The 16,592-nt window shown below is 42.6% G+C and overlaps 3 protein-coding genes across 4 annotated transcripts; 1 reads left to right on the top strand and 2 right to left on the bottom strand.

Annotated features, from left to right (window-relative positions):
* Window positions 1–345: 345 nt before the first annotated feature.
* Window positions 346–3,880, bottom strand: slc25a34 (solute carrier family 25 member 34). Of its 2 annotated transcripts, XM_053868039.1 has the most exons (7): window positions 3,803–3,880; window positions 2,795–3,360; window positions 1,871–1,936; window positions 1,336–1,488; window positions 1,119–1,253; window positions 1,002–1,040; window positions 346–918 (listed from the first exon to the last, which is right to left on the bottom strand). In XM_053868039.1, exons 2-7 carry the CDS (start codon window positions 3,227–3,229, stop codon window positions 838–840), a joined length of 909 nt encoding a protein of 302 aa, XP_053724014.1. In that variant the 5' UTR covers window positions 3,230–3,360; window positions 3,803–3,880; the 3' UTR covers window positions 346–837. The 2 variants fall into 2 exon arrangements, with proteins under 2 accessions (XP_053724014.1, XP_053724013.1); XM_053868038.1 differs by having other exon boundaries at window positions 346–1,040.
* Window positions 3,881–4,747: 867 nt separating this feature from the next.
* fbxo42 (F-box protein 42) lies at window positions 4,748–12,467 on the bottom strand. Its single transcript, XM_053868016.1, has 11 exons — window positions 11,957–12,467; window positions 11,306–11,498; window positions 9,041–9,320; window positions 8,794–8,910; window positions 8,449–8,583; window positions 7,876–8,029; window positions 7,676–7,786; window positions 7,505–7,601; window positions 7,035–7,091; window positions 6,833–6,949; window positions 4,748–6,747 (listed from the first exon to the last, which is right to left on the bottom strand). Exons 3-11 carry the CDS (start codon window positions 9,312–9,314, stop codon window positions 5,707–5,709), a joined length of 2,103 nt encoding a protein of 700 aa, XP_053723991.1. The 5' UTR covers window positions 9,315–9,320; window positions 11,306–11,498; window positions 11,957–12,467; the 3' UTR covers window positions 4,748–5,706.
* Window positions 12,143–16,542, top strand: LOC128760571 (SUZ domain-containing protein 1-like). The gene is made up of 4 exons (XM_053868062.1): window positions 12,143–12,734; window positions 13,841–13,890; window positions 13,962–14,231; window positions 14,613–16,542. The coding sequence occupies exons 1-4, from the start codon at window positions 12,684–12,686 to the stop codon at window positions 14,725–14,727; spliced, it is 486 nt and encodes a 161-aa protein (XP_053724037.1). The 5' UTR covers window positions 12,143–12,683; the 3' UTR covers window positions 14,728–16,542.
* The last annotated feature ends 50 nt before the right edge of the window (window positions 16,543–16,592 follow it).

Below are 16,592 nucleotides of genomic sequence, written 5' to 3'. Positions count from 1 at the left end.
CCCCGAAAAAGGTCATCAACTGAAGCTCCGAAAATCCACGAGAAAAGAGGGAACATGTTTTGTGTTTTTCCAGAAAATCTGAAGTGCTTTCAATGATACTCATGTGAGCCAAAGTTTTTTTTTTAACTTCTAGAGAGCTACCTCTTTCAATCAGCTGTCATTTAAGATCCAAAGGTCATTTGTCAGTAGACTGTCAGCATAATGAGCTAGTGATGAGGAGCTGACAAAGTCATTCCTGAAATTGATTAACCTCTCACAGTAATCACAGACACTGATAAACACCAGGACATAGTACAAACACGTTCAAATAAAACATGAAAACTCTTTATTGTTAATGTACATCACAGTTTAGAGGCCATAAAAACAGCATGGCTCATGGTTACAGGCTCACTTGTAACACGATTTCAAGTTTCTGGAAAAAATTCAAGAATGTCACGTGTCTTTTAAAAAGGTTTACGGGAGGAACTCTAGTGTAAAAAGAAGATATGTAGGAAAATGGAGGTCTAAAATCCTTGCTTGGTAATAATAGTAGTCGTGGTCAATTAGTTGAGTTAAATGACTTGACATATAAGTCCAAGTATGAAAGTCATGCAGAGCACACAACAGTTTAATGAAAACACAAGTTTAAGGCCTCACAGAGAACAAGGCCCCCTGAAGAATACATGGAGTCTAAGGGGAACTAAGTGAGGGACTGGCCCCCTTTGGTATGATGTGTTTTTGGATGTGTAGGGAAGCAACGTCAGCAGAATATCCTCCACTTATTTTCAGCAGTCAGCAAAGGCGACAGGCTTTTTAAGGCCACTTTGGTTCAACGCTGCTTGTGACGGGTGGATGGCATCAGCAGGACTGTTTTAGCTTCATCCCTTTGTCTGCAAGTTCTTCATAGCTTGTTGCCTCATCAGGTCCCAAAACAGCATACTAAGGACAGTGTGAGGAGCCAAGCGTAAGAAGACAGGCCCCATCCCTTTGTAGAGCCCCAGCACCCCTTCAGCTCGACAAACCTTCATGATACAATCAGAAAATCCCCGATACAGCTGCCCCTAAAGAGGCAACATGGGAAACGTTAGAAGGCAGCAGTGGTGACGCAACACTGTCCAAAGTCTGAGGGGATGACTCACCCTGCGGAACTCGTCCACTGGCTGGTTGTACAGTCGAGTGCTGATGACATCGAAGGGCGTCATGGTGATGGCCACAGCGACACCGCTGATCATGGCAGCTATCAGAGCTGTCAGCACTTTGCTTGAACCGAGCCACTGCCGTCAGAAGGTGATGATTAACCACTGGCTGATCTTAGACACCAGCTGGGGGAGTCACAAGTGCGTCCGAAATATCTACCTGGGAACGGGCCACCCAGTCCTTGGCTGAGGTGAAGGTTGCCAGTTGAGCAGCTGAGCCCACCATGACTCGAGGCACTGCCCCATTCACACCCCTCCACAGACCAGTGAGACCCTCTCTTCTGTAGATGGTGCTGAAGGCATCATAAACTCCCTGAGGAAAAAGGATGACGCAAACTCATCATCCATAAATCTGGCATTTACATAACATATCTTACATAAATAACCTTGCAATATAGCAGTATTTTTGTCAAATCTCCTTGAAATTCTGCCAATAAAAAGCTATATCTCGATTCAGATTACACCAGTTAAGCCACAGTTAAGCAGCATTCTTCTCTCACTCAATACAAATGCATAAATACCATTTAGACACAGTAATATCCAATCATTTATGTATTAAAGCTGTTTTTTGAATCCCTGCACTTTGTGGGACTGGAATTTTAAGGTCATTTGATGATTGATTATGAACAGATGATTTTAGGCACTTGTTAATTTAATCAAAGACAAGCAGAGCATCTGCAGTCTGGGTGTCTTACCAGATGGTTATGTTGGTGTCCAACAGCAATGGCTTTCACTGTTTGGGCTTGTAGATGAGTCTTGACCTACAACAGACCCAGATGGTGCGCATTCTATTAGCAAACTTTTGACATAAACAAGATACTTCCTGAATATGTTGGGCATCTCTGTATGTGTTTACAAGCACAACTAGCTGTGGCCCTACAACTACTGCTTCTACAAACCGCATGATTCACTCCCTCTAAATCTTACTGGCTGTAAACGGAGGAACAATTGGCTAAGTCTATATTTAGTGATGCCATCTGATACGGCTGCACTTGTGCATGTCTTTCCGTGACAGTGCAAGATCTTAAGACCAACATATGAGACGGAAAAAACTATGTCAGTTGTGAGTCCAGGAATGTGTGAACAGCAGTCACAGCAGCAGAGGGACTTAACAGGGACACATGAAGGTGAGTTTAAATTAGAAAAAAATAACAATCATTTCCTTCTTTAAACGTAACATGTCAAGTGAATACAATTTGGAGTAAAGTCTATTGTGCCACAATATGGCCGAACAGATATCATTAAAACTTTATATTCAAAAAGTTGATTGATTCAATAAAATTGGTTCTTTGTGACACAGTGAGGTGAAGACAAATAGCTTCACTTTCCGCTCTATTTGTTTATGAAATACAGTTTTATACGGCCTTTTAAATAGCATATCCACAGCCGCCCTGGGTGCTTGCATCAGTCTACTCCTGGTAAACACAGGTTATTGCTTTGGTTTTGTGCAACCCAATACACAAAACGTGTGTATGTTTCAGTGTGCAACCGGATCAGATGAAGGGGGTTTTGGATTGCACAGCGTTGTTTACTGTGTGAACCTGCCATGTACCATGCTTAAATGAAACTAATACATGAGCTTGAGTTGAGGTTAGGTGAAACAGAGGCTCTGCACTAACCAAGTAGGCTGGGGAAGCAATAAAAGCCCCGAGAGCTCCAGCTCCGGCCCCTGAGAGGAGACTTCCTCCGTGGTAAGAGGTGATTCCCAGGGCCTCACAGTAAGAATAGGTTCCCAGCCTCACACTGTTCATCACTCCCTGGTACAGCAGCCCAACAGAGAGCCCCTTCTGCAGACCCCGAAGCCCATCCTGTCGCCCAACCACCCACAAGGCCTGCAGGACTCCGCGGTAATGTCTCTGGTAGGACCCCCGTGCCCGCAGCTCTCCCTGGAGCTGCAGACGGGTCTTCACGACTTCTAAAGGGTTGGTGAACACACAAGCAGCACAGCAGGCCAGTGCACCGAAGGCAAAGTCCATGGGTGGAAACACAGCAGGGGTGGGTGGCGATGGTCGGAAAACTCCATGAGGTACAGATGCCACGGTGTTCGATGCCATCCTGGGCTGAAGGCTTGCTCCTAGATTCTCAGGTCGACTTGATCTGCATCTCTGCACTGGCCATCCATGAGGTGTGACCTTGGGTCTGTCCTCTCAGTCATTCAGGTGACACCCAGCCGCTTTGTTTGGATCTGTCGGAAGGCAGGAGGAGTCAGGTGTGGTGGCACAAAACAGCCAGGTCAGCATCAAATAAATAAACCAAATAAATCCAGATAAACGTAACTGTTCCAGAGTGAAGGCTCCAAAAGGCACTTGAATGCAAGACAATAATGCTGCGTTGGATAAAGACCATTGTCTATTGGATTGGTTTTGAGGTGTTTGCTCAGAGGAACGAAATGAAGGAACACTAAAAAGTGACGATTTTAATTTGTTTTCTCAACATCCTCACTCATAAAAGACCCGCAAATCTGTCTGTCAGTTTGCACTCGGGAGACTGTTTCGCTGAACTTTATCGAGTCTATTTACACAAAGAGTGTGGACATAAAGTACACTCCTCATGCAGTCAGAAGGCGGTTCTTTGACGACCTGAAGATATCTTGACGGACAATGGATTGCAAAAAAATGAAAACTTACGGGGGGTTGTGCTCTCGTCCGACTCCATTCTTACGTCCGCCCCATCATTGTAAACATGTGTCCCCGGCACTGCGACCAAGTCCCGCCCACTATTTTAAGCGCTGCCAATAGAAATCCGGCGTTCGCGGGCAGCTCACCCGTCACTCAGCCTGGACAAATCCAGAGCGCAGACACGGACCTCTGCTCGGATCTGCTCCTATCGCGTCTCTGTGGGCAAAAGGTTAATGTTGGGGGTAGAGAGGCGGCGGCGCTGTGACTTTAGCGATTGTGCAAAGATCACGCTGGGGCCATTGAGTAGAATCAAGCCCACTATGGCTGTTTTAAAACTAGTGTGTTAACCGTTCTTTTACGCAACAACAGAACGTTAGATGCTACTGTGTACTTTGACTTCTATTACCTTTAATTCTCGCACACGCGATAACAATTCGGAGGAGCACAACAGCGAAACCAGCGCCATCTAGCGGAGATCAAAATAGAAACAAAAAAGGCCAATTCCTAATTTGGACAGTTAAATAAATGTGATACTTGTGAGTAAAAATCTATACTGATGTTCGTAGAGCTTTATTTCTACGTTAGACAAGCTTATGAACCTTCTAAACAAATGATAATCGAATCGCACATAAATGATAAAACAAAACGTGACCGTAAACACAGACATATAATCTTAAATATTTCATGTTCTTCTTACAGATTGAGTACATTACACAATTTATTATAATTACTGAATTCATTGAATATTATAAAGAATTTAAAAATACAAAAACAAGTGAACATGAACATAAATATATATTTTCAATAAATGAAATTCCCAATCACATTATGTGATGAAGTTATTCATAATTTAATTTCTTTGTGGTCCTTGAGCATTCCCTCAGAGGTTGCCACGGCTAGTTAGCCTCCTCCTTTTTACCCTGCCTTCATCACCCTCCACTATATTCATGTCCTCTTTCATCAAAACAATGAACCTCTGTGGTTGTCTGTCTCCTCTCCTTTGTCCACGCACCAGCATTTGAAACACATTTATTCTTAGATTAACAAGGTAACTTCAAATGGAAGTGTTGTTTCAGAACTTTCACATTGCATGTAATTTATCATTATACCAACAAACTTTGTGTTAGAATTGTTAATGCCTTGCTTTATTCCACAAAAAGATTTTGCCTTTTTATACACTGTGGTGGGTAAAATTAGCCACTTTAAAAAATTCCAAAAAGTTAACACAAGATCAATTTGTATTTGATACATTTATTTCTCCAAAAATCTGAACTGTAAACTTCTCCACTTGATGACTGTGGATAAAGCCGGGAGACCGTTTACACCAGAAAACATCAGGAAAGCGAAAGCCTTCGGTAGAGATGGAGTGCCTTTATTGTTAATCTAAGCTTATAGAAGTACAGTGTCGCATCTCATCCACTATGAGCTTGACACATTAGTCCACAACTGTTGACCAATACCATGCACACTCACATACACACACTGTTTTGGATGTAAACATTGCGGGTTCAACAAGCAATACCAAAAGCTATGTGGTCATAACAACATCTGTTGATTTGAGAGGGAGATCACACCAAAATAAAAAAATAAAAACAACCAGTCAATTGCCTCAGGGGGACCAAGAGAAAGTTGTACAGCTCTCTGGTACGTTTTTACTCTAACACACTCACAAACGCACACAGACATACACACCAAACACTCATTCATACCTGCATTTATCAAAGTGTAGTTTAAGTGTTTTATTTTGAAAGCTTGCAGAAGCCAGTAGGAAGAATTGTTCACTTGTCAAGTAGAACATCAAACAACGATTACGGTTCATCGCATAGATCCTTCCAGAAAGATAAAGGCCTTGAGTGTCGTTTTCCATGTGTGCAGTATCTTTTGTTCCCCTCGTCGTTCTGTTGGGAGCTGCATTACCTTTTTGCACGCACAAAGTACAAGGCGTTGGTTTTGGGGTAGTACTTCACATTCTGTTTTTTGTCCATGAGGCCACCAAAAATGATAAGCTCTCCCCTTCCCTGCACCACTGTGTGAAGGCTGGTCTCTGGTGGTCCGATGACCGCTGCAGGAGTCCCGTTTCCGTAAACTCTCCAGGACACTACGGAGGCAGATTTGGCCCGAGACATGTCTAACACGTACATCTGCATGGGCTTGCAGTTCAGGGATTGATACAAAGGTTTCCCTACGTTCAGGCTCTGAGGTGGGTGATGGCCGAGACGCCGTGCAATAGGAGGGATAGAGTGTCCATCAGCGGAAGCCTGAGGAGGACTGGAGGAAGAGGATGGAGGAGTACCAGGAGCCCCTGCACCTCCAGCACTCCCACTGCCAGATGAAGCTCCCTGGTTTTGAAGGGAAGACAATGATGTAGACTGTGAAGATTTGTTTTTGACTGCCTCCAGACCTCGTCGTAAGGCAGCCGGAGACACTGCCCCAGGGGGAGTGCGTGGAGAGCAAGAAGGAGGGGTGTGTAGTCCATTTGTGCTGAGCACCTCGGTGTGAGTAGCAGATGAAGGAGGAGACTCCCAACCATAGTCTGTGGATGTGTGGGGGTGAGGACGAAGGGGGGGTGAGGCAGCCTGAGCTGGGCTGGTTCGGGGAGAAGGAGACGACCCATTCAATAATTGGGGGAGTTGGGACAGAGGGGGGCTGTCAGGACCTTGAGATGGAGATGGTTGTTGCGATGAAGACGGACTGCATTCTCTGGCACTGCCTCTTGCTGAAGGTCGTGGTCTTAGAGTACCCCACCGACCATTCACACAAGGAGCCTCCTCCACAGCTCCCAGGACGACCCCAGCAGCCCCACTCCGCACCGGGGACTGAGAGCGCAGAGAAGGCGGCTCTGGGCCCAAAGGGGCTGGTGTGGCACTTATGGGGGAAGGCCGGGAATTAAGACTTGGACTTAAAGGTGCGCGACCTGATGGGGCTTGCGAAAAAACCACCACACACTGGCCCACCTGAAGAGAACATGAAAGGATAATGGAAGTCAGATCTTATTGCAAAAACAAAAGCCCTGTCCTCAGAACAGTGACAGAAACGTACCCTGCACGCTGGGTGACACCAAAGTTCAGGTGCACCATGGTCTTCATTTTCCACTTGCAGCTGCTGCCACCTCCATGGTGGCGACTCCATGTGAAGCAACCAAGCATCTTTGAGCAGCTTCATCAGACAAGATGGATAAAACAATCAGAAACCACAACAATTCATGCTGCTTTTATGTCTCGAGACTTTTAGAAAAGCTTACAGCATTGGGGCCTCCACAGCCTCCCAAAATGAGCAGCGTATGTTCGTCGACCACAATCTACAATGGAAAATGGTAGATCAGCACCTGCGACACTGTGTGGATACTTTGACTCAGAATTTCATAGGATCATAATAATATGTTACAGGGTTTACATCACCGTGTCATTGTTATGCAAAATATTTTTAGCGTGCAGGAGTTGTATTTGATTATGTTGTATTGAGTATCACGTTTCCACGGCTAAGTTGAACACATCAAATGAGGCTTGGTTCCTTGTGTGTGAGGGAGAGAATGACCTGCGGAACCTGAAGTCAATATTTTGTTAAAAAGAAAGATTAATATCACCTTGTAAATGTGTGCATGATTGTATTATCAATAAAGATAATTGGGGGGGAAAAAAACGTTGCATCCTGTTCAAAACCATTGCCAGTGTGAGCCAATCACAAGTAAGAAGGGGAGATGTCGTTTCTCACTTGTGACTGTCCTCCTCTGGGATGCGGTGATGGGCCAGATATGGCTGGCTTGGACCACGACCACTGCTCCAGGTCAAGAACCCACACTTCATTACTCCTGAACAAAGTGGGAATAAAGCACATTACATTTATGTTAGGTAAAGTTGAAATAGTGCTGAAGGTCATTCATACATCTGCCGAGCTCCTAAAGATCCTCCAAACACCACCATTGTGTTTCCAATAACAGAGGAGGAGTGGCCAGCCATGGGTGGGGGGCCATGTGTGGTCACTATACAGTTCCACCTATGACAGACAGGAGAACAAGAAGGTCACACAGGAAGCAATGTGAAATTTAAAGTGCGCTAATTCTGAATTCTTAAACCAACGCTCACCAGTTTTTAGAGGGAGAGTATGTGTGGATTTCATCGAAAAAACGTTCAGGCTGGTGCAGAGGGTACGGACTAGGGCGGGTCCACCCACCGAACAGAACTAATAGATCTTTGTGCATCACTAGCGTGGCTCCAGCTTTAGGAGATGGATAAGAACCTGTGTAAATAGGGAGAAATTATTTGAATGATTAACTTCTTTGAACAGAAGAATCACAGGATCAATCATATGACAAGTCACCACTCATCAGGTTTCATGTTTAACTAGACAGTCCTCGTTTCCGCTCCGGCTACTTCGTCAGAAAACACATTTATAGACTGCAGAGCAAAGTTCACCATCATTAAGTTTTAAAGTCAAAGGAAGAACATTAAACATGACACAGTAATTTGTCAGAAAAAAACAAGCTTTTACGAGCTGTACATGCATCAAAAGAAAGTGAATCCATCACAGTTGTTACACATCTGTTATTTCAGTCCAGTCATCCCAGAAAACAAAGGCATAAATGACTGCTGTTCATTGACTGTCTCGCCCAGTACCTCCTACAATCTCAGAAGTCTGCTTCTGTAAAACATTCTCACCTGAGGCCAAAGGTCGGATCCACTCCTTACTGTTGAGGTCAAGTCTCCACAAGTCATTGAAGGCAGCATTACAGCTACTTTGAGTGCAGCCACCAAACACGTACATTGACTGGTTGGAGTCATAGTAACATGCACCTGCAACCCACACACTCAAATTAGAAACAAAATAAAGGGGACTAGAACATTTACTTAAATGTACTTTTTCCCCCCATCAATTTCAAACATTTCAGCATCTTTTGATGACATATTTGAAACGTTTTTGTCTTTATTTGTTTTTATGAAGGGCAATTAACAGTGGTAGACATATTAGTAAAAACTATGCAATGACAGTTGCATCATACTGACTGTGTGAAAAGCGCTGAGTAATGGGAGTTCCAGGATACGGGTATGTCCGGCTCTCCCACTGGATGTTTCCCTCCTGGACAGCTCGCAAAAAGCCATGATAGCACTGATAAGCAACACCTAGTTTAAAAAACAATACGTAAGTAACAAGGAAAGCTAGATTTCATTCTAAAAAGAATCCAGATGTTTTACGGGCTCCAATGCAAAAATAAAGCTAATTCCTTTATGCATAGAATTACAAAGTGAATACCTTTAATTAGACGATACCATTGTTTACACACAAGGGCAGCCGTTTTGTGCTCCTGATACGGTGAGAGGAAGGACAAAATATATTCAAGAACTTCCTCTGGCAGCTCCACCATTGATCTGTCAACGCCCTGGGCACCACTGTCCAGGTTCCCTTCTTGTCGACAAGACCCCATCTTCTCGTCCGAGTTTTCTGTCATTTTGTCTGCTTCTGCACCATTGTCCTCTGTATCCATGGCAACAAAGCATCCATCATCGTTGTCAAAAGAGCGGGACATAATTGACTGCAGGAGAAATAAAGAAAATTCACATTAGAATATTAGAATAGTATATATAATAACAGAAAAAAAAACATGGCAGCTTTCTATCAATAGCACTCAACCAGTCTTGTAATATAGAGGCAGTGACCCGAGACAAGACTATGCACCATACAAATTTGCTGGAAGTATCTTGGGACCTTGCTAAATAATAGGAAGGATGAATTTGCAATTGAAATGTATTGCCAAACAGGAAGCCATGGCAGGAAGACATGGCTGTCAAATGACCTCTGATTTTGACCCAATGGAATTAAATCTGTTTTGCAACTGAAGGGAACTCTAGTAAGGGCATCCGAAATAAATTCCACGTCTATTTATGTATCACATTTTGCAATGTCATTGTCTTTTTATTATGATTCCTTTTAACTCTCATCACCACCTCAGCTGGAATACAAATTGGGTCAACTTAACTGGAAGTCTAATGCCCATTGTTCTCTGTTCTGTATTTATTTAAAGCACGTTGTTGCCATTATAAAGACCTTGAATGACAAAATAAGGTGAGTGGTGTGTCTCATATGATTTGATTGTACAGTCAAGTTCATATTGGTTAGCACATCTTTCAAAACTGCACCTTTATAATATGTCCTTAGTTGATACATTTAAAGTACTTTTTTGGATCATTAATGCCAAAGAATCATGCAAATATCACCTTAACAATGTAAGGTGGAAAGAAAAAAGGGAAAAATATTTATATTTTTCACTACAATACTTTTGTTCCACATTTTGACAGAGGAAAGATGCGGTGGGTGAGCAAAGCTCAAACCCCAGCTGTTGTCAAATTAATACCAAGGTCGTATTGCTGGATTGCTTCGATTGTTGATGCAGAGAAAAGGGAAGCATGGCCTGACGAAAGCCTCCTTTATGTGAGCTTCATGCCGGTTCCCAGGGATTTGGCAGCCCTGTGCTAAGCAGTTAGTGCTGTCTGTTAATTGCTGCTCAGTATAGCTCCTGGTGGGTTGTAGACACTGAAATAACGCCATCTAAGAGACCTATGGTCATTCTAAGCGTTAAGACTGTGGTTGGATATTGCTTATTTTGTTGGTTATTTCATCCAGCTCCAGCGTCTCTCTCAGTGACAACACAGGCTCTGAAAAAGTTAGACTGCAGACCTTGTTATACCACATAAACTGCTTTGTATACTTCAAAAGAGTGTATAATGCTCTTTATAGATGCGCAAATGCAGCCACCACTTTGACCAAATGTCTGCAGGAAACCGTGATGTGGATGTAATTGTGACAAAGATCCACAATATAAACCAAAATCGCACCCAAGTATCTGGAACAAATTGCTTTTGAGTCTACTTCCACTTTTCAAGAAAAAAATGACTGGCATGACAGCACCACCAGGAATTCTATTGTGCACACTTTAAACTGAACAAGGTTTCAAGAAGGAGAACGTGACTTAACTTATTAGCTTACATTCTAAACATCGTTTGATTCTCGACATGCTGTCAGTGAGAAACCATCCGTCATTGTTGGATGCATTGTCTTTGCCTAGTAGTCCTCTCCAGCTACAACCCCGTCACTCCAGTCGTCAGAAATCAGAACAGACTCTGCAGCCTACATCCATCCAAAAATGTACAGGTGCTACTGCAGACCGTTAGCACAACCGAGTGGACCATCTGATTCAAAAATGTAACAAACGAGCCTCAGGGAGTATTATGCTAACGGCGGCTAACAGTGGCTAACTTGTCATGAGCATCTTCACCAAGCTGTCTATGTGCACACGGTGTTTTAATTCAAAATGAACACGGTGGTAGGTACAGTAATATTGAGATGACACGACGTCTACAGTATATATAGTCTAACCAACAAGTTAGCTTCTCATCCTGGTGCTAGCCATCTATGCTAACATGAGCTACTGCACTTAGCTCCTCTAACTGAGGACTATTTGACATCATTACGTGAAGAATGATGGTCTAATGTCTTTGGGAAGGCCGGTGCAAGTGTCACCTTTGTTTCGAAACGTGGTCTTTTCCACTCTCAGCCTCTCCACTGCTTCCTCCCGGTATCAGCTCCGGATGTTCCTGCGCAGCCTCCAAACTGTCGCCATCTTCCGCTCTATGAGCAGCGTCCTCCAGCAGCAGCGACTGGCCGCTAACTGACTCCGCCGCCAGGGTGGGTCCCCGGCGCCTCCGCCCCTGCACTGTGTGTGTCATCCGCGACAAGTTAGAGCCGAAATTTACAAGCCACACAATTTTAAATTCATTTTGACAGTTCACTTGAGTCATATTTCCATCTGAAAGCTTTGTAAACACATTTAAATCTTATTACTTGCATACATGGAGCTCATCCACCCATGTTATCAATCTGAAGTTTCTATTTCAAGGTCGGGACTTACTGGCAAAGGCCAAAGCAACTGATAATAGTTTAACATTTATACTGTATCATATTATGGCAACTGTACAGTGTGCCTTTTCTCATCATCCAAGTCCTTCATGCGTGCGTGTTAATTGAAATGAATGAATTGAAATTGAAAATAAGTGTAATGTCGGTCTGATAACTGATAAAATGAACGCATGTTAAATGTTTCTTTAATTTAAACAAATTCGAAAATGATTATTTTCTACATATCAGTGCACATTGGCGGTTGCAATTAATTACCATAATTACACACAAGCTCCCGTTTGGAGGTGGGTAAAAAAAAGAACTACGATTTTGAGCCTAAGTGTAAATATAATATTCAATTGAAGTTACAGGAATAAAGTCGGCGTATGACGAAATTCCAATTGCACCATTACAATTAAAGTTACGAATGGAATGTCGTATCCATTGTAGATGAAAGAGGTTCTAGTTTATATACTGTATATGCACATATAGTTTTAACGGCGTGCCAATTTGACTTAATTTTCAAATATCCAGTTGGGGTAGACTGCATCTCGTTCTACTGTGTAATTTCAGTGCTTCCTTTCCAACTCTTCTGACAGCACTTGAACACATCACGGGATTTTACGGGCACTGCACAAAAAAATCGGGCGGAACTAGTATTTAAAAATACTTGTATAGACGGGCACAAGCCTTAGTATGACACTCTATTGTAAAACAGGTCGCCGTGTATCCGATGTGTCAGGCGTTTGTCTGTTTTTGCTGTTGTGAAAGCGAACCAACCAGTAAAGTTAGTTGAGTAAGCTAAGCTAACGTCACTTCGCTACTCGCGGGCATGCATTTTAAGAACGAGTTACGCATCTCTCGTATCTGTTGTGAGTACAAACAGAGAATGTTCCGACTGTGATCTACATAACGTAGCCTGTGTGGTTTTCTGATCTGCATCTGGAGCAAACTCATTATCCGGTGGCGTCGACTAGCTAAGCGGCTAACATTCGTGTTAAACATGGAGGACGAAGAAGTGGCAGATAGCTGGGAGGAAGCGGCGGACAGCGGGGTGAGCAGCTCCAACCTGACATGCTTCGTTTGATGTGTTGGAAAATGAGCAGCCACTTGGGTGTTTGTTTGTGACCAAGATACATGTTTAGCCCCCACTTTTGTGTGAGGTGAGCTTTATTCAGACGGCCGGCCCTGCTGTCCCATGACGAGGAAGCGTGACATGGTGTTTCACATGACAAATCTCGTCACCCAACAAATCTACGTTTTTACGCTTTCAATTTTGCTTGAGGCATGGAATTAGTGCATTGTAATTTGTATTTATTCGATTGTTTTGTTTCATAACTCTCCCTTCCTACTGCACTCTAGTGAACTGGTGCCAACACATACATTATTGAACTTGAGTGCCACTTAATGTATTTCTTATGTTGGGGATACTTGGAATGTAACGAACGCTGAAACTGATCTAGCCGATCTTTGTGATGTAGATGGTTAGAGATACATTTAGAAGAGCCTAATTCACCTTTGGGCAGTTATCCTGATGCTTATTTTCATAGTGTGGCTTCTCCATATGAAATTATTTATCTTATGTGTGTATCTCATCGATGCAAAGCTTTAAAACTCTAGACATGGTCCTGGACCCCTACATTGGCCCAGCAATACCTCACCCTTCACATTTAACTAGCTGGGATGACACGCTGCTGGCAGTTAGTGGAGAGGCATGCAATCTGATGATCTGTGTCGTGATGGTTCTATATTTAACTGCTAAAGTTTATTTTTATTTTTTAAGTGTTCCCCCGGCCCTGATAAGACACTGTAACAAGTCAGGGACCTTGACCACCCATTTTTTTCCCCCTGTGGAATATGCCACGCACTGGCAAAAGTCAAAACTGTCAAGAGTGCACTAAGTTGTACTTAACTTGTGAGTTATTGGAGATGAATCAGAGGTACATTTCCAACTGTGGTTGCTGCAAGTGCTCTGAACCCATTAAAATTTTCTGCTGCCCTTTATAGTTCTATGATGTTGTTTGATAATTGAGCTACATCTGACTTTAGTATTTAATTTACTACAACCGTGTCTCCAAAAAGTGTTGCTGTTTATGCTACACACATTTTCACATTATTGAAAACTTGTTTTATTTGTCTAAAACTTGGATGTCTTCACAGGAAATTGAAAGAAGAATTGAGGCAAAGCTGAAGATAAACCAGAAAGCAAAGTAAAGAAGCTAAGTTTTTATAATGTTTTTCACATGACATTAATTTGCCTCATCCTTTTTATTTTCCTCAGGAAATCCAGTTTGGGTTTGGATGGTTCACCTGTGCGCACTGCTATTGTAATACAGGACGACTCACTTCCCGCTGCCCCTCCACCTCAGATTCGGATTTTAAAACGGCCAACTAATAACGGTACTGCTGGGAATACTGGCTCTGCAACTCGTCCCTCCCAGCAAATGAAGTCTTTGGCGCAGCGTGAGGCAGAGTATGCAGAAGCTCGACGACGGATTTTGGGCAGTGCTTCTTCAGAAGAGACGCCTCAGGACAATTCCTGCCTGGAAAGGTACAGATATAGGTACTTGCGGGTATTAAATGTAACAAGAGGATTGGCTCGGTTTGGTGAAATGCAGCTGAATTGCTAAAGCATTTAGAATCTTGAACTTGTATTTATTTTGCTTCGATGATCTTGTAGTTTTTGTGAAAGTGTTGATATAGTTCACAGCTTGGTCAATAGAATTGGAGGGATAGGAGTCAATTTAATGTACTAGACGACTCCCTTGGATGAGACTTTATTACTTTGAATATAAAAAATGAACTGTAAAACTGTGGTCTTTTGATGCTACGTAAATCCAAGTTGAAATTGTTGCTTGGACAAAATGTTATTTCGATGAAATTGAGGCAGATGCTTTCTCATGATAGATGATCTTTTCTCTTTACTTTTCAGGCCAGTACGTGTGAGTACACAGCACCCACCATCAGAACCAGTCCGTCCCGGCAACCATGCCATCCGCCAACCCACAGGGCCAAATGGCACTTCTGGATTCCGACTTTGCAGATAAAGCCTGGTGCCAGGGATAGTTTGGCTGCTGTGGGCAGGGGACGAGTGGGCGCTTACAAGGAGTATACATGGTGTGTTGAGCAGAATGGTGTGATGATGCTGAATGTGACAGACGTGAAGCTGTACCTCTGTGCTCTCGGCTCAGCTTACTTTAGGTCTTGCCTTCTGCCTCGTCTCTCCCGTTGTGGAACACAATAAGGGGCGGGTATGAAAAATCCAAACCCATTTTGTTCCACACTGTGATTAGACTTGCACCTTTACACACTGTGATACCGTGATGACGCCTGGCCCCTCATACTGACTCTGGGTGATCTGCATCGGGACTCTGGCCCTACAGAAACATCTTCAAAGTTTGTCAATCTCGCTAAAGGAATGGTAAAAGGATAAGCTGGACTTTTACATGGCAGAAATTGGAGGACCTTTGGATCAGCCATGGCTTCATTGTCAACTTGGAGGAGAATTCAGTGTTTGGCACGGTTAAGGCTGTTCAACTAAGTTAGCGGTGATGGAATGTGAAGAGGTTTATGTTTTAGTCCTCATCTGGTGTAGACAGCTTGGAACGAAAGCTAAGCGATGCTCGCTGGACACACAGGAGGGAAAATCTAATTGAATTTAAGTTTTTCAAGCAATAATATTCAAGTTCCTCCCTGGCTTTTTTACAGATTGTCCAACTTTCTGTGTTGTGTTTTTTAATCATTTGCTTTGACTTAGTTGTATTTTTTTAGTTTTTGAAACAAGAGAGCAGTAGTTTTTCAGATTGTTTACCGCTCCATGATAAACTCCATCAATGATGTCATAATAAAGTCCATATGTATTTGAAAAGTCACATCTATTTATCAATAGGTTTTGTGTATGTTTTTTCACGTGTTGTCTTTGTGGTACAGAGAATATTGTTTGTGCTCCAAACAGCTGCACTACATTTATGATTGTGAGTTTGAATATACATTCTGGGTGAAAAAAAACTTTGGGGTTTTTTTTGGTGTTGTTCTGAATGAAAAGGGTGATCTGGTCAATGTTGGTTGTTACGAGGAACAGTTGCCACTGACTGGTTAAGTTTCTCTACCAATGGAGCTTTCATCGTATGTGGTTGTACGTCAGTCCATTGACATACGTTCTTAAGTTACCAATCAATACATATTTAATGATGCCTGCAGCAACTCTAAGCTATTGTTACTTGCCTTAATGATCCTTGTGATTATATTAACTTTTCAATTTCCAGTGCTTGTCTGTCTGGTTAAGCTTTTCATTGGTCAGAGTGAATTGTCCATAACTCTGTTCCAAATAGCTGTCACACAAAAACCAGCTGAATTATTATTTGACACATTTTTTTCTTTTCTTTTTTTTGAGAGCGGAGTTTGTTTACATGCACCTATGTTAATGGATATAGTACTCATTTTGAGTTTCAAAGTGATATCTAAGTTATATATCTGTGTGACAGGATGTGTATGAAGATCCAGATATCTTCATGGCAATTAAGCTAGCACATAGTTATCTTCAATTGGAAGCACTCAGGTAAACAAAGAGTTTTGAAATGGAAGGATTCAGTAGGGTTTACTGTTTACATGAAAGTTGGTATCCAAATCCTACCAAACCGGTCCTGAGGTGTGCATGTAAACATACTCATTGTTTTCAGGATACTTGCATCTCCCAAACACATTCTAATGTTTAAGCGACATATTGGTTCTGTAACTTCCACATAGACTCAGATCATAATATGTACCGGTGTGTCTGCAGGTTACCTATTTGCACACTGCGGAAGTTGGGTGTTGCTTCAAATAAGGAAGGAATAAGTAAAAGAATGGCTACCCTTTAATAAAGATGCTGAAAATAAAAGGTCTGGTCATTTTGTTGAATAATTTGGTTGCT

The sequence above is a fragment of the Synchiropus splendidus genome, chromosome 6, assembly GCF_027744825.2.
Source record: "Synchiropus splendidus isolate RoL2022-P1 chromosome 6, RoL_Sspl_1.0, whole genome shotgun sequence".
NCBI classification, from domain to species: Eukaryota; Metazoa; Chordata; class Actinopteri; order Syngnathiformes; family Callionymidae; genus Synchiropus; species Synchiropus splendidus.
This window is presented reverse-complemented; position numbering and strand designations above follow the sequence as displayed.

What these genes read in the sequence shown, in the direction of transcription:
- slc25a34 (XM_053868038.1), bottom strand. Translation starts at nt 3,229, where the DNA reads ATGGCATCGAACACCGTGGCATCTGTACCTCATGGAGTTTTCCGACCA. An exon ending in TTGCTTCCCCAGCCTACTTG is followed by an intron (nt 1,937 to 2,794) that starts GTTAGTGCAGAG and finishes GGTCTGTTGTAG; the next exon opens with GTCAAGACTCATCTACAAGC. An exon ending in ACTGGGTGGCCCGTTCCCAG is followed by an intron (nt 1,254 to 1,335) that starts GTAGATATTTCG and finishes TTCTGACGGCAG; the next exon opens with TGGCTCGGTTCAAGCAAAGT.
- fbxo42 (XM_053868016.1), bottom strand. Translation starts at nt 9,314, where the DNA reads ATGTCCCGCTCTTTTGACAACGATGATGGATGCTTTGTTGCCATGGAT. An exon ending in TACTCAGCGCTTTTCACACA is followed by an intron (nt 8,584 to 8,793) that starts GTCAGTATGATG and finishes TGTGGGTTGCAG; the next exon opens with GTGCATGTTACTATGACTCC. An exon ending in TCTTTAGGAGCTCGGCAGAT is followed by an intron (nt 7,602 to 7,675) that starts GTATGAATGACC and finishes CACTTTGTTCAG; the next exon opens with GAGTAATGAAGTGTGGGTTC.
- LOC128760571 (XM_053868062.1), top strand. Translation starts at nt 12,684, where the DNA reads ATGGAGGACGAAGAAGTGGCAGATAGCTGGGAGGAAGCGGCGGACAGC. An exon ending in AGGAAGCGGCGGACAGCGGG is followed by an intron (nt 12,735 to 13,840) that starts GTGAGCAGCTCC and finishes ATGTCTTCACAG; the next exon opens with GAAATTGAAAGAAGAATTGA. An exon ending in AAGATAAACCAGAAAGCAAA is followed by an intron (nt 13,891 to 13,961) that starts GTAAAGAAGCTA and finishes TATTTTCCTCAG; the next exon opens with GAAATCCAGTTTGGGTTTGG.